This window comes from Malaclemys terrapin, chromosome 3 (assembly GCF_027887155.1).
Source record: "Malaclemys terrapin pileata isolate rMalTer1 chromosome 3, rMalTer1.hap1, whole genome shotgun sequence".
NCBI classification, from domain to species: Eukaryota; Metazoa; Chordata; order Testudines; family Emydidae; genus Malaclemys; species Malaclemys terrapin.
Genome location: NC_071507.1, coordinates 14,736,909 through 14,749,076, shown reverse-complemented (window position 1 = coordinate 14,749,076; position 12,168 = coordinate 14,736,909). Strand labels below are relative to the sequence as shown.

The 12,168-nt window shown below is 46.6% G+C and overlaps 1 protein-coding gene across 2 annotated transcripts; it reads left to right on the top strand.

Annotated features, from left to right (window-relative positions):
- Nucleotides 1–1,366: 1,366 nt before the first annotated feature.
- TMEM17 (transmembrane protein 17) lies at nucleotides 1,367–7,491 on the top strand. 2 transcript variants are annotated; one of them, XM_054022896.1, is made up of 5 exons: nucleotides 1,367–1,639; nucleotides 3,866–3,969; nucleotides 4,649–4,762; nucleotides 5,303–5,372; nucleotides 6,736–6,829. In XM_054022896.1, exons 1-5 carry the CDS (start codon nucleotides 1,531–1,533, stop codon nucleotides 6,741–6,743), a joined length of 405 nt encoding a protein of 134 aa, XP_053878871.1. In that variant the 5' UTR covers nucleotides 1,367–1,530; the 3' UTR covers nucleotides 6,744–6,829. The 2 variants fall into 2 exon arrangements, with proteins under 2 accessions (XP_053878871.1, XP_053878870.1); XM_054022895.1 differs by lacking the exon at nucleotides 5,303–5,372 and having other exon boundaries at nucleotides 1,385–1,639; nucleotides 6,736–7,491.
- Nucleotides 7,492–12,168: the final 4,677 nt, after the last annotated feature.

The window sequence follows — 12,168 nt, the reverse complement described above, 5'->3', positions numbered from 1 at the left end:
CGAGTTGTGAATGAATTCACCATGAATCGCTGAACAAGTGTCATGAACATTCAATCTAAGCCAAAGAATGGCTCTTACAGTGTCAACACTTGGGCTTTTCTATCCACTCCAACCACCGTTCATTATTCATCCCATCAAACGTTCCTTCCGCTGCACTATTCCCATAAACACAGAACTCCTCGAACAAACATGAAGTGATCATAAGACAATTTTTTAAAAAAACTTTTAGGAAATGGAAAACTGGAAGGACTCAGGTGCCCTGAAAGCAACTCCTGGGACGGCAGTATACTGTGTGAAAATCTAGGCTTTGGGGTGGCCGTGGTGGGTGGGACACACCCTGCAGCCACATGCAGAGGCTCATCAGGGCACTAGCGCCCCCCAGCAGGGCTGGATTAACTCTCTTGTGGGCCCGGGGCTATTAGATTTTGTGGGGCCCCTGTATATAAGTCTTTTTCCTAATTTAAAACAAAATGACATCGGGCTATTAACACTATACTAAACTTGCCTTTTAATCAACATAAAGTCGTACTGTGGTTACATTTCAGTCTTAAAACATGTAGAATATAGCTAATTCAAAATAGCCTACTTCTTACCTTAAGAACAGCTCTTATATTAGTTTCTTTTGAGGAGGGAGTTTAGGTGCAGGAGGGGGTGCCAGGCTGGGGCAGAGTGTTGGGGTGCAGGAGAGGTGAGGGGTGCGGGCTCTGGGAGGGAGTTTAGGTGCAGGAGGGGGTGCCAGGCTGGGGCAGAGTGTTGGGGTGCAGGAGAGGTGAGGGGTGCGGGCTCTGGGAGGGAGTTTAGGTGCAGGAGGGGGTGCCAGGCTGGGGCAGAGTGTTGGGGGTGCAGAAGAGGGTGAGGGCTCTGGGAGAGAGTTTAGGTGCAGGACGGGATTCTGACCTGGGGTGGTTCCCGGCCAATGGGCGCTGTGGCGACCGTGCTGACCACAGGGGCCGCGCACGGAGCCTCTCCCCCGCCCCCAGGGGCTGCAGAGACATGCCAGCAGCCAGCCGCTTCCAGGAACGGCCTGGGGCCATGGCATGCAGGCAGCCTGCCTGAGCCCTGCTGCGCCACTGGACTTTTAGCAGCCCGGCAATTGCAATCGCCCGGCAGAGGCGCCAGGATCAACCAGTCGAGCCCGATCAAGGGGCTGGTGACCACTGAATTGTATATAATTATGGATTTATTTTTTAGGGTCCCCCCTTAGCCCGAGGCCCTGGGCTGCGGCCCCTAAAGCCCCTGCGTTAATCCGGCCCTGGGGCTCTGCTCTGGCCCAGGCACTGCCTGGGGACGGCAACCCCGAGTCCGCCTGAGCGTGGGGCAGGAATGTGACGCCCCCAGGCGCAGCCCCCCCCCAGGCTGGGGATGGTGAAGGCAGACTCGGGTAGCGGGTCGGCTTCGATGATTGCTACTGCGCATGCTCCGCTCACTCGTTAACCGACAGGGGGCGGGGTCCCTCCCTGCTCCGTCGGCGCCTGCCGCCTGGCGTCTCTGCCCTGGTTGCCATAGCAGCGGGTTGGATGCGCGGCCCGCATGGCGCTGCCGGATCCGGTCAGAAGGAGGCTCGGCTCCTTCAGCCGGACTGTGTTCAGCGACAGCAACCGCACCGGCCCGGAGCGCCGAGGCAGCGGCGGCAGCCTGGGTAAGGAACCGCTCCCCTGCCCGCAACAAAGATGGCGGCGGCAGCCTCACGGGGGGAGAGAGAGAGGGGGGTCGTTGCCAGGAACGAAGATGGCGACGCTAGCCTCGCTATAGCGGGGCTACGGGCAGCGCGTGCCTGCCTGGTTCCGCGGTGTCCCCGCGCTCAGAGGCCCCGGGGCGCCATGCCGGGGGGCGGGAGAGAACGACCCCCTAGTGCCAACAGCTTCCCCTCACCCCACGGGTGGCAGCAGCCGCAGCGCGGGGCCTCCCTGCTCCGCCCTGGCTTGGGGACGTGGCTCTGTCGGGTTCGACAGTGTTGGCGTCTCAGGTGCTGGAACGAGGGGTGCTGCACCCCCTGGCTAGAAGTAGTGAGAGCAGCCCTAATACATGGTTTTCACCGTCACTTCCTCCACTATAAGAATTGTTCCCGCACCACTGCTTGGCTTAGGTACCACGCAGCCTGGCCCTGAGCCTGCCTTCATGGGGGGCTAGACCCTAGGTAGGGGGCCAGACTGTATTGCCAATCCCACGTGTTCAAAAATCACAAGTCAGGCCTCCCACTCCCAAACTCAGGAGGCTATCATCAAAATCGTGAGAGTTTTTTTTCCCCAGCTTTTCTTAGCAGAGGGCTAGAAACGTCTTAAAAATGAAAAAAGAAGAACAGGAGTACTTGTGGCACCTTAGAGACTAACAAATTTATTAGAGCATAAGCTTTCGTGGAATGCATCCGAAGAAGTGGGCTGTAGTCCACGAAAGCTTATGCTCTAATAAATTTGTTAGTCTCTAAGGTGCCACAAGTACTCCTGTTCTTCTTTTTGCGGATACAGACTAACACGGCTGTTACTCTGAAACTTAAAAATGAAAGCCAAGATTCTCACACAATCACAGGATTCCAGAAGCTGGGGCTTTAAGAAGAGCATCAAAAATTATGAAATGTGGTACATTATGGGGTACCATTAGACATCAGCCTAGGGCCAAACATATTGTGTCTTTCTGTGAAAATAGTACTGTTCTGACAACCACTGATCCCTTCACACTCAGCCAGGTGCTCAGTGTAACTTACCAGATACTACTACCTAGCATTTTTCATCCAGAGATCACAAGGCATTTCAAGAGATTCCACTGCCACCAAATTTAGCTGATATTTTAGGTGTTTAAATTTGAGTTGGACCTGCTGAAACAGGGACACTTAACAGAAAGTACAGGTGAGGCAATCATAAAGAGGACCTTCCACACCCACAAATGGTGGTGATTGCTGATTCTTCTATGAGCTGCACTTTAAGTAATTTGAGAAACTTCCAACAGTCAGTTTATTGATCATTAATTCAAGTAGATTTAATTTGATATCAATAAATTGGACAATAGGAGAAGGAAACTTGCATTTAAACAAAGCCGTTCCCTGGTGGTCTCATTTTTTAAGGACTTGCTTTTTATACTTTGTGTGTCTAGTTTTTTTGAGCCTATGTGCAAATTCTATATACTGTAGAACTTTACCTCCCACTTAATATTGCAGGGGTCAAAGTTCTGTTTTTCTGGGTTTTAGCAGCTAATTTTCTTCTCGCCATAATGTTTGATTTGTAACTCCATTTTCTTTAATGTACATTCCAAGCTGGTGGTTCTCTTTTTAAAAATGCACATTGGATTGACATTGCTGGAGTCTCGAATTTTCTATACAAAAGAAAAGTATTGTATGGAGACCACGCAGTACAAGCTTCCCCACCAGCATGCCTGAGTTCTGATCTTTAGGGATCAATTTTAATTTGAGGATAATCAAATATAGATGCTCACTTAATCCTAGGCCCTGTTGATGAGACTATCACATTGCTACAGTCAGGCCTCAGGAGTTCAGAGTGCAGGTCAGTTCACCTCCACTCTCTACTGCTCTCCTGAACTGGCCTGCTCTTCTTTTGAGCTTCTCTTCCACCCATTCATGTTTTGCAAGTGTGGCAGTAGAACAGCTGCTTAACCCCTTCGTTCCTGGTGCAGGTTTGTATACACCTTGACACGTAGATTCTTTAGAATACAGTAGGGAATGATGTAGCAGAATTCTTCCCTTGGACATTTTACCACACTATATTTAATGTTGAACTTGGTTGATCTCAGAGTCCAACCATTAATGTGTTGGTTGAAGTTGCTATGTCTTAAAGTAGAGGAGCGTCCTGCTGTATGTAGGAAAGAGAATGTCTGGCACAGACCTTGGGTGATGAGGATTTCTCTCTCTTTCTAGATAATGAAATAGTCTCCAGTTTGCCATTGCAGATGTCTCTCTATTTCAACCTTTACTTTTTCCCATTTTGGTGGGTGAGCAGTGTTGTCATGCTCCAGCTGAAGGTAAGTCCTGAGGGGACTTACCCCTCCAACATCTGTGTTGCCTGTCTGAAACTTATTTCCTCACACTGTCTGCAAGACTATGGGTTTGTCTTCACTACCGGGGTAAGTAGACTTAAGTTACACTACTCCAGCTATGTGAGTAACATAGCTGGAGTCAATGTAGCTTAGGTCGACTTACCCCAGTGTCTTCACTGTGCTGCGTCGACGGGAGACGCTCTCCGGTCGATTTACCTGAATCTTCTCGTGGAGCTGGAGTTCCAGAGTCCTCCAGAGAGCGCTCTGCTATAGATTTAGCGGTCTTCGCTAGACCCGCTAAATCGACACCCATTGCATCAATCGCAGCAGCTTTGATCTCCCCGATAGTGAAGATGAGCCCTAATACTCGGCCCTTCTACTCATTACCTTCCACCCAGACATGGAAAGTGATACTTAATAGAGTGCAGTGTCTCAGCAAAAATATCAGAGTAGTTGGAGGTCCAAGAGTTCATGACAGAATTAGTGGCAGGTTTGGTTGGAGGCTGATTGAAAAATCGGGGGCTACGGCCGGTCGGATTCCAGGAATATTGATAGTGCTGCATGAATTTCCAGATCACAAATACCATAAGCTTCTGTAGAGCTGTATAAAATAGTGATAGAATTCCATGGGGACGGACTGCACTTACTTTCTTCCTCTTTCTAGTACCCAGTCTTGCCAGATTACTACAAGTTCATCCTGGTCACAGTAATCGTCCTAGCCTCTCTAATTGAGGCCATCCGACTGTATCTTGGATACATGGGCAATCTGCAGGAGAAGGTAAGTTCTGTTGACCTCCTTGAGCATCAGTTCAGGAGCCTTAGGGGGCTGAGTATGATGCTTTGAATTAGAGATACATCACAATTACATTTACTTATAAAGGAAAACTTATTAATTGGACTTGAACTGGGGTTTATGTCCCTAGATAACTGCTCTGTCAGTTGAGCTAAAGGAGCTGGTCACTTTGCACAAGTGAGCAGGGGCTCCTTTGTTTCTGAAGTTCACAAAAGGACAGAATGAGACTGGGGCTTTGTAAGCCTCCTGGAATAAACAAAGGACTTAAATTTAGTCTTTCTACGTTGTAGGGTGGACGAGGAGCACACACACATTTCAAAATCACCTTCATATTAAATAATTTACTTCCCTCATTCTGGTTTTATGCATTTCTCCAGTCTGAGCCTCTCTTCTGCCAGTTATGCTCTTTCAGTGTCTGTCTATCCCTTTCGTCCCCTCATTTCAGTTCCTGCCCCTTTCTTGTTTTTTTGTTTTGGGGATACCAACCTCATTTTCCCTCTCTCTTTTCTTTAATTCCTGCTCCAGCGACCTCACATCATCACTGAAACCATCCTCTTCAACTTCATGCAGTTCTCTGGAAGCCTTCCGTCAGATGGTGGGTCTGCTTAGACATATTATAGGATAGAGTAGTGTAGCATGTGATGCTCCTGGAGCTGGCTGATCCAGGGAGCTAGGGACCAGGCTCTGTTCCATACTGATACGTATTGACACTAAATTTTCAGTGCAAGTCTCCTTTTTCTGCCTCTCTATTTGTTGTTTTCTTCTGTCCTGGCTTATTGCTCTGTTAATTTAATTCCCCTTGGAAGACCGTGCTTCCTGCTCCAACCTATAGCACTACCTTAATGATACTGATAGAGGCAAACTGATGAGAATCAAACTATCCCCACTAGTTTTACTTTGCTACTGCACATGTCACCTGAGCTGCTGAACATCCTATAGACTTCATTGCCAGAGATGCAACCTTGTGTCCACTTTCCCTATCACTGTGGGGGAAGGAGGGTAAAGAGGATCACACTTGGCTGGCAGTTCTGGCAGGAACAGTGAGAAGGCCAGTGGCCACATTTCACTCTGCTTCTGCTGTTACCAGGATGTTTTGGACTCACTAGGTGCAGCAGCTGGGCTAGGACTTGTCTGCAGAGATTTTAGAAGGTGATGGGAACACCAGGGAAGCCCATGATCGTCCACTGAATTTAACTTCCTGAAGCCCTGGATTTAGTTGAAACAAAAATCTGAATAGTAAACTGATTTCCGAGTAGTTCTTGGCTAAACATTTATGTTGTCTCTTTGTTTCATAGTAGAGCTGGCTGGAAAATGGGGTTTCCCCTGCTGAAAATTTTGACTTTTAAGCAAAAATTTAAAACCAAAATACTTCAATTCTGAAATGCTACCATAGCACATCAGGGGAGTTGTGGTTCAGGTACCACATGCTCCTCTTATTCTCAATCAGCTTTGCTCACTGTATCATATGTGATACACCACTGTCTCCTTTCCTGTTTAAGGGAGCTGGTACATCATAGGAGTTGCATAGCCACATTGCATCATGGAAGATGAAGTTCAGCTGGGAGCCAAGCCCATAAGAATGGGTGCATAAGGCAACTCAACTACAATTCCCATGAGGCACAGCAGTGGTATAACCAATTTAAATTTTCAGATTTGGGGCATTTGTTTTTTGATGAAAGATAGAAATTTTCCACAGAAAGGAGATGGTTTTTGGCAAATAATTTAGTTTAGTCAAAACCCCCAATTTTTCATTGAAAAATAGTTTAGAAAGAACATTTTTAACCAGTCCTATTTCTTAGCAATTCCATAGCATACGCAGGCTTTGGGAAGAGGGAGAATGGATTTTTACAGGATACATGTTTTTGGTATGTACTCCAACTGTGTACACATGGCTTGCATTGTTCCGTTGCCATGCTACAATAACTGTTGATGTTAGACGTAATGTCTTTCTGTTGTAGGTACCTGAACTGGCTGGCTTTTGGCTCCTGAGTCTCCTCCTGCAGTTGCCCATAATCCTCTTCTTGCTCTTTAATGAAGGTTTGAAGATCCAGCCACTGGAGCGAGCAGTCCACATCATTTTTGCCCTTTTCCTCACCTTCCAGGTCATTGCAGCTTTTCTTGCCTTGAAAAGAATGGTGAACCAGCTGGCAGTTCGTTTCAGCCTTAATGAATTTGACCAGCTGGACGATCATCCCACATCTGATTATCTAGCCTGGGAGAAGAAGAGGGTGCAGGCTCCATGGAGGGTAGGACAAAATTTTGAGGAGGCTCCTCCATCAAATATTGATTGGGAGTCTGCACTCCGGGCCTGACAGGTTACTAGGATAGAGCCTCAGGATGAACGTCTCTTGCTACTATAGTCCCTTTGTTCCCATTTCTTTGGCTCATTCTCAACCTTCCTGGTTTTCAGAGACCCTAAAAGTAGTTCTTCTGCCACAGCCAACATTAAAGATGAGAGATTTGAACTTTGCTTGAACATCACATTGGCACTATTAGCTCTGCCAGTTATACAGTTGACTTCATTTGTATATAGTTATTCATTGGATGAAATGCCTGCAGCGTGGGGTTGGTAGGTTTTATACTTATGCAAACTGTAATTTTTTTAAATTGTGTACAAAAGATTTTTACTGTTCATGATTTTGCACAAGGATATTTTGTTTACAATAAATTTCATATTTTATTCATTTTAATAAAACTTCACACTATATAGCTTCTTCTATCTACAGATCTGAATACACTCTACAAACAACAAATTTAGTCTCACACTAGGCCAGTAAGATAAGGAAGTATGCAGAAACAGACACAGAAAGGGATGCAGAAACTACAGTGATGGTCGTGCTACAAGAACTTAAAAAGCTTCATGGACAAAGTTTCTAAAGTGACCTTTAATTTTGGATGACTCCGTTATTGGGAGCTCCAGTCAGAGAAACTGTTAATTCAAGAAAACATCATTTGGTTCAGCTGAAGTTTTGGGTATCCAGCACTTCATAGTTAGGGCCTACTTGTCTAAAATGAAACATCCAATAATTGAGCCATACAAAATTACAGGCTATTTAAACATTTAGAGATGTGATCTGCTCAAGGGAAAACAGGAAATATATGTCAGAGCCAGGTATATAATAACCCCAGTCTCATTTGCAGGTTTCTGTATTAATGTCTGGACTATCCATTCTGGTAATGACTAAAAGTTTGTTTCTCAATCTTTGGTGATCAAAAGTTAAATTAATTTAATTTCTTCTTGTGGATCCCTCTGGCTATCAACAGAGCAAAGGCAGTTGCATATCGGTGCAGGGGAGGGCTGGTACATGGACACAGGATTAATGAAAGGGAGAAGGGCAAAGAGGATAGGGAATCTAATTGCACTATGAAGGAAAGATGTTATATGGTTAAGGATGGGGTTTTTGTAGGCCTATTAAAGTCTTACAGTGAGAGGAATGGATAGTGGTCTTGTCTCATATCAAAATTGGATTCTGCAAACTATTCATTTAAATGTTATCTATTATTAAAATTCAAACCTGATGGAAGCAAGTACTTGCAGCGTGGTTGCCTCAACTTGCACCAGGTCTGGATTTGACTTATTTTGCAGAAATATGACAATTTGGAAGGAATTTGTAAGCAGGAAGTTACCAGGAGTATCTGAAGTAGTATTAAGATTGTGGTCCTTCATTCAGAGTCTGTAAGGGAGACTCTGATGAGGTTTAAGCATAGGATCTCTGGCCCTGCCCATGAGTTTTGTAGTTAGAAGAGAGTTACAACATTTGAAAAATTCCCCCGCCCCCAGTAGTCCTGGGAATTCCTTTCTAAAATAAAAAGCCCTTTTAACTGTATGCACAATTGTATGCGGTAGCACAAATTGTCATCTTGCTACTGTGTAACTACTGCACAAAGCTGAGCTTAAATCAACAGCTAGAGATCAGAGCCCAGGTCAACTCAAAGAGAAACTTTTCAGAGGCAATTAAAATAAGGACTGGAAAACAGAACAAAAGACCTCAAAAGGCCAACCAGAAGTATCAATTCTTGTGCCTGTCTTCACTAGTGAGTTAACACAAGGTATAGCTCAAGTGTTTCTGTTAACTCTATCCTACCCATACACAAAAAAACTGCTCACTTATTTGTAGTTATGGTAACACAAATTGGTTGGCACAAGTGGGGATATAGAACAGACCTGGAGTGAGCTTACCTCCTTAGCCCCCAACACAACCTCTCAATAGTGTTGATTAGGTTAGTGCTGTGATAACAAGTGAGAGCTGCTAGTCCTCCAATGCCTTCCCCACAATTTTCTTAGGGTCTCGTGTCCTGTTGTCTTGTCTTGCTATCTACTTGTTCCCTGCTTCCTGACTGAAAGTCACCTCCTGCTGCATATAGGTCTCCCTGGCCCTCATTCTCCACAGCAGCCATTATCAGCAACTACCCTCATCCACATCTGGTAGAGAGCTCCTGTTTTGTGATAATGATGCCAAAAACGACACATTTTCAGAGTGCTGACAGCTGCCCCCAAGATACTGGTGAATCTCTGACTCAGGTCTTGCGAAGTCCACAATTTTGGGAACAAGAATTGAAATGCCAGGATGCATGACGACATTTTGAAGAAACTGGCCAGGCGTAGAATTCAGTGAACAGGACCTCAGTGCTGGAGAAAATCAAAGGGATTAAGATGTTTGTAACCGCTTGTAACTCTAGAGTTCCCCCTTGTGGACAGAGGTTGCTCTATGGCACCCTGCCACTTTGGCCATCGTTTCTCTTCAGGGGCCCTTTAAGAAGTCACGTTTATCAAAGTACTTCCAACCAAAACACAACTAGTGAAATCTTCTCCCCAGTTTCAGCTGGGCATAGCCCTATTCTCCCTGAGGGTCTGCTGTCATGCTTTCCCTTGCTTCTTGGGCAAGGTCCCTCCAGGCCTTACTATCTCCTCCTTCCCCACTCAAGTCAACTGGGTCAAGAGCTCTGGCCTGATGGTTGGGAAAGGGTGGCAGGCAGGCTGTCTCCACCTGTGCTCTGGGAAATCCAGTGGGGCACAGGTCCACTGCTCTGTTTGGGCATAGACCTTTCTGCCAACAATCTACCTCCTGCTGGAGAATTGGACCAATCTAGAGGCCAAGCTATCTGGCCGGCTGTGAAGGTGGATGGGGCTGCTCCAGTGCGTTTCCCTGCAGGGGAGGGTGCTGGTGATGAATCATCTAGTCCTGTCCATGCTCTGGTTCAACATCCTGAGCCTGTTCCCAGGGACTCTGGCCAGCCTCCAGAAGAGGAATCTGGAATGTTTCTGGCCAGGGCTGCACAGGGTCTCTGCAGGTGTCCTGGGCTGCCCTCCTTCCACACCTTCCACCATCAGGCCCTGCAGAGACTCCTTTACAGTTCAGGCAGTCGTGCACAGAGCATGCCTCCGAGAGTGCCGATACAAGCGGCAGCTCCCCCGAGACTTCTGTGAGCTTACAGTCTTTTACCAGAACCTCCTCAGAACCAGGACCAGGTCTGTAGTGGTCGCCAATGGGAGGACCTCCTTGCAGAATCCGTGCTAAATTCAAACCTTAGTCCCTCTTGGTGTGCCAGAGGCTGGTCTTGGTTGGTGCCACCAGACTCAAACCTCCTGGACTACGATCAGAGTGAATGGGTGAATGCTGTCAAAATTAGCCAGCAAATGGGGCTATCCACCCTGTATCGTACTCCATGAAGTGAGGGCAGCCTTGCCTCATGCTTCTCTTACTTTCCTCAAGTGGGTTCTGCAGAGGGGTGCTTCCTGCCCACCAAAACTCATCATCAAGCCCATAACCCATGAGCCTCCTCTTTTTAACCCTTACCAGGCAAGCACGACCCTTCGTCACCCTAACCCTGGGCAGGGGAGCCCTTCTGACCCCAATGCTAACACTAGGTCGAGAAGCCTTAACTTTGTAACCTTAACTTTATGCCAGGGAGCCCTCCAGACTGCAGTCATAACTCTAGGTCAGGGAGCCCTACAAACCCCAACGCTTACCCTAGGTCAGGGAGTACTAGTGACCCCAACCTAACCCTAGTTCTGGAATCCCTATGGGCTGAATGCCAAGCATAGGCCGAGAAGATTATCCTTTGTGACCCTAATCCTAGGCTGGAGTCCTATCCTTTGAAACCTTAACCTTAGCTCGGGGAGACCTACTGACCCCAACACTAACCCTAGGCCGGAGCACTGCCCTTTTCAACCCTTACCCTAGGCCAGGGAGCCCTGCTGACCTCTAGCCTAACTCTAGGCCAGGGAGCCCTGTTGATCCCAACTCTAACCCTTAGGCAAGCAGCCCTATTTGGAATCCTATCCCCAGGTCTAACCCCAGCATTGCAAGTATTACGTTTTCTAACCCTAACTTTCACCCTGGGAGCTCTGCCCTTTGTAACCCTAACCCTAGTCTGGGAGCCGACCTACATTGTGGGATGGAGGAGGAGCGCACACACTTTCAACATCACCCACTGTCAAGGCTAAATCCCCACTCTGTCACTCCGAATGCAGAAAGTGGGGGCCCACAAAGATTCTAAAAATTAATACTTGCCACTCCAGGCTTGTATTACACTTCCAAGGTTATAGCTTCCCTCTGACCTTGACTTGGTAAATGCTGCCACCACCCAAATGCAAAAAAACAACAACCCTTTAACCCAGGAAAGAGCACTTGTGAATTCCTCCCTGTGGGGTACCCTCAAGCCCTTTCACCCCTTCCTCTGGGGAAGAGCTGAGAAAGAAAAGGAAATTAGCTCTGGCTACCAGCTAATCAAACAACATACACAAACCCCTTAGGACACCAATAATCCAATCCTATTCTTAAAAAAGGTAAATTTTATTAAAAACAAAAAGGAAAAAATACATTTGGAATTTAGGCTTTTGCTAGATTTTAAAAGAACAATTCCAAAAATTAAGCACCCAAAATAGCTTTCTTGGGGGTTCAGCTTAAAGGTTACAAGCAAACAAAAGCATCTGGGGTTAGCACAGAGGAGATCCACAACCCTTAAAAAATAAACAGAAACAAACCTGATCGCGTCTAGCTAAACATTCTGATCTACTTCCAGCTTTGGGTTGTTAAAAGTAGGTCTAGATATAATCTGATGATTTTTATATCTGATTCAAATTTTACACCGCATTCCTGCTGCCACGTCTCTTCAGCCCAGAGAGCAACAGACAAAGGGAAAGTTTCTTTCCCAATTTTAAGAAGTTCTACCTTCCCATTGGCTCTTTTGGTCTGGTGCCCACTCCTTTTCTTTTACCTGTGGGCTTGTTAACCCTTGTTAAAGCAAGCAGAGAACAGCTACCAAGAAGATTTTACAGCTAACTGGCTGTCTGGGTGTTCATCAAAGGGAGCTACTCTTCCTCCCGCCATGTATCACATCCACTATTAAGTAACATATTCCTCACATTCTGGTCTTTTACATTTCTC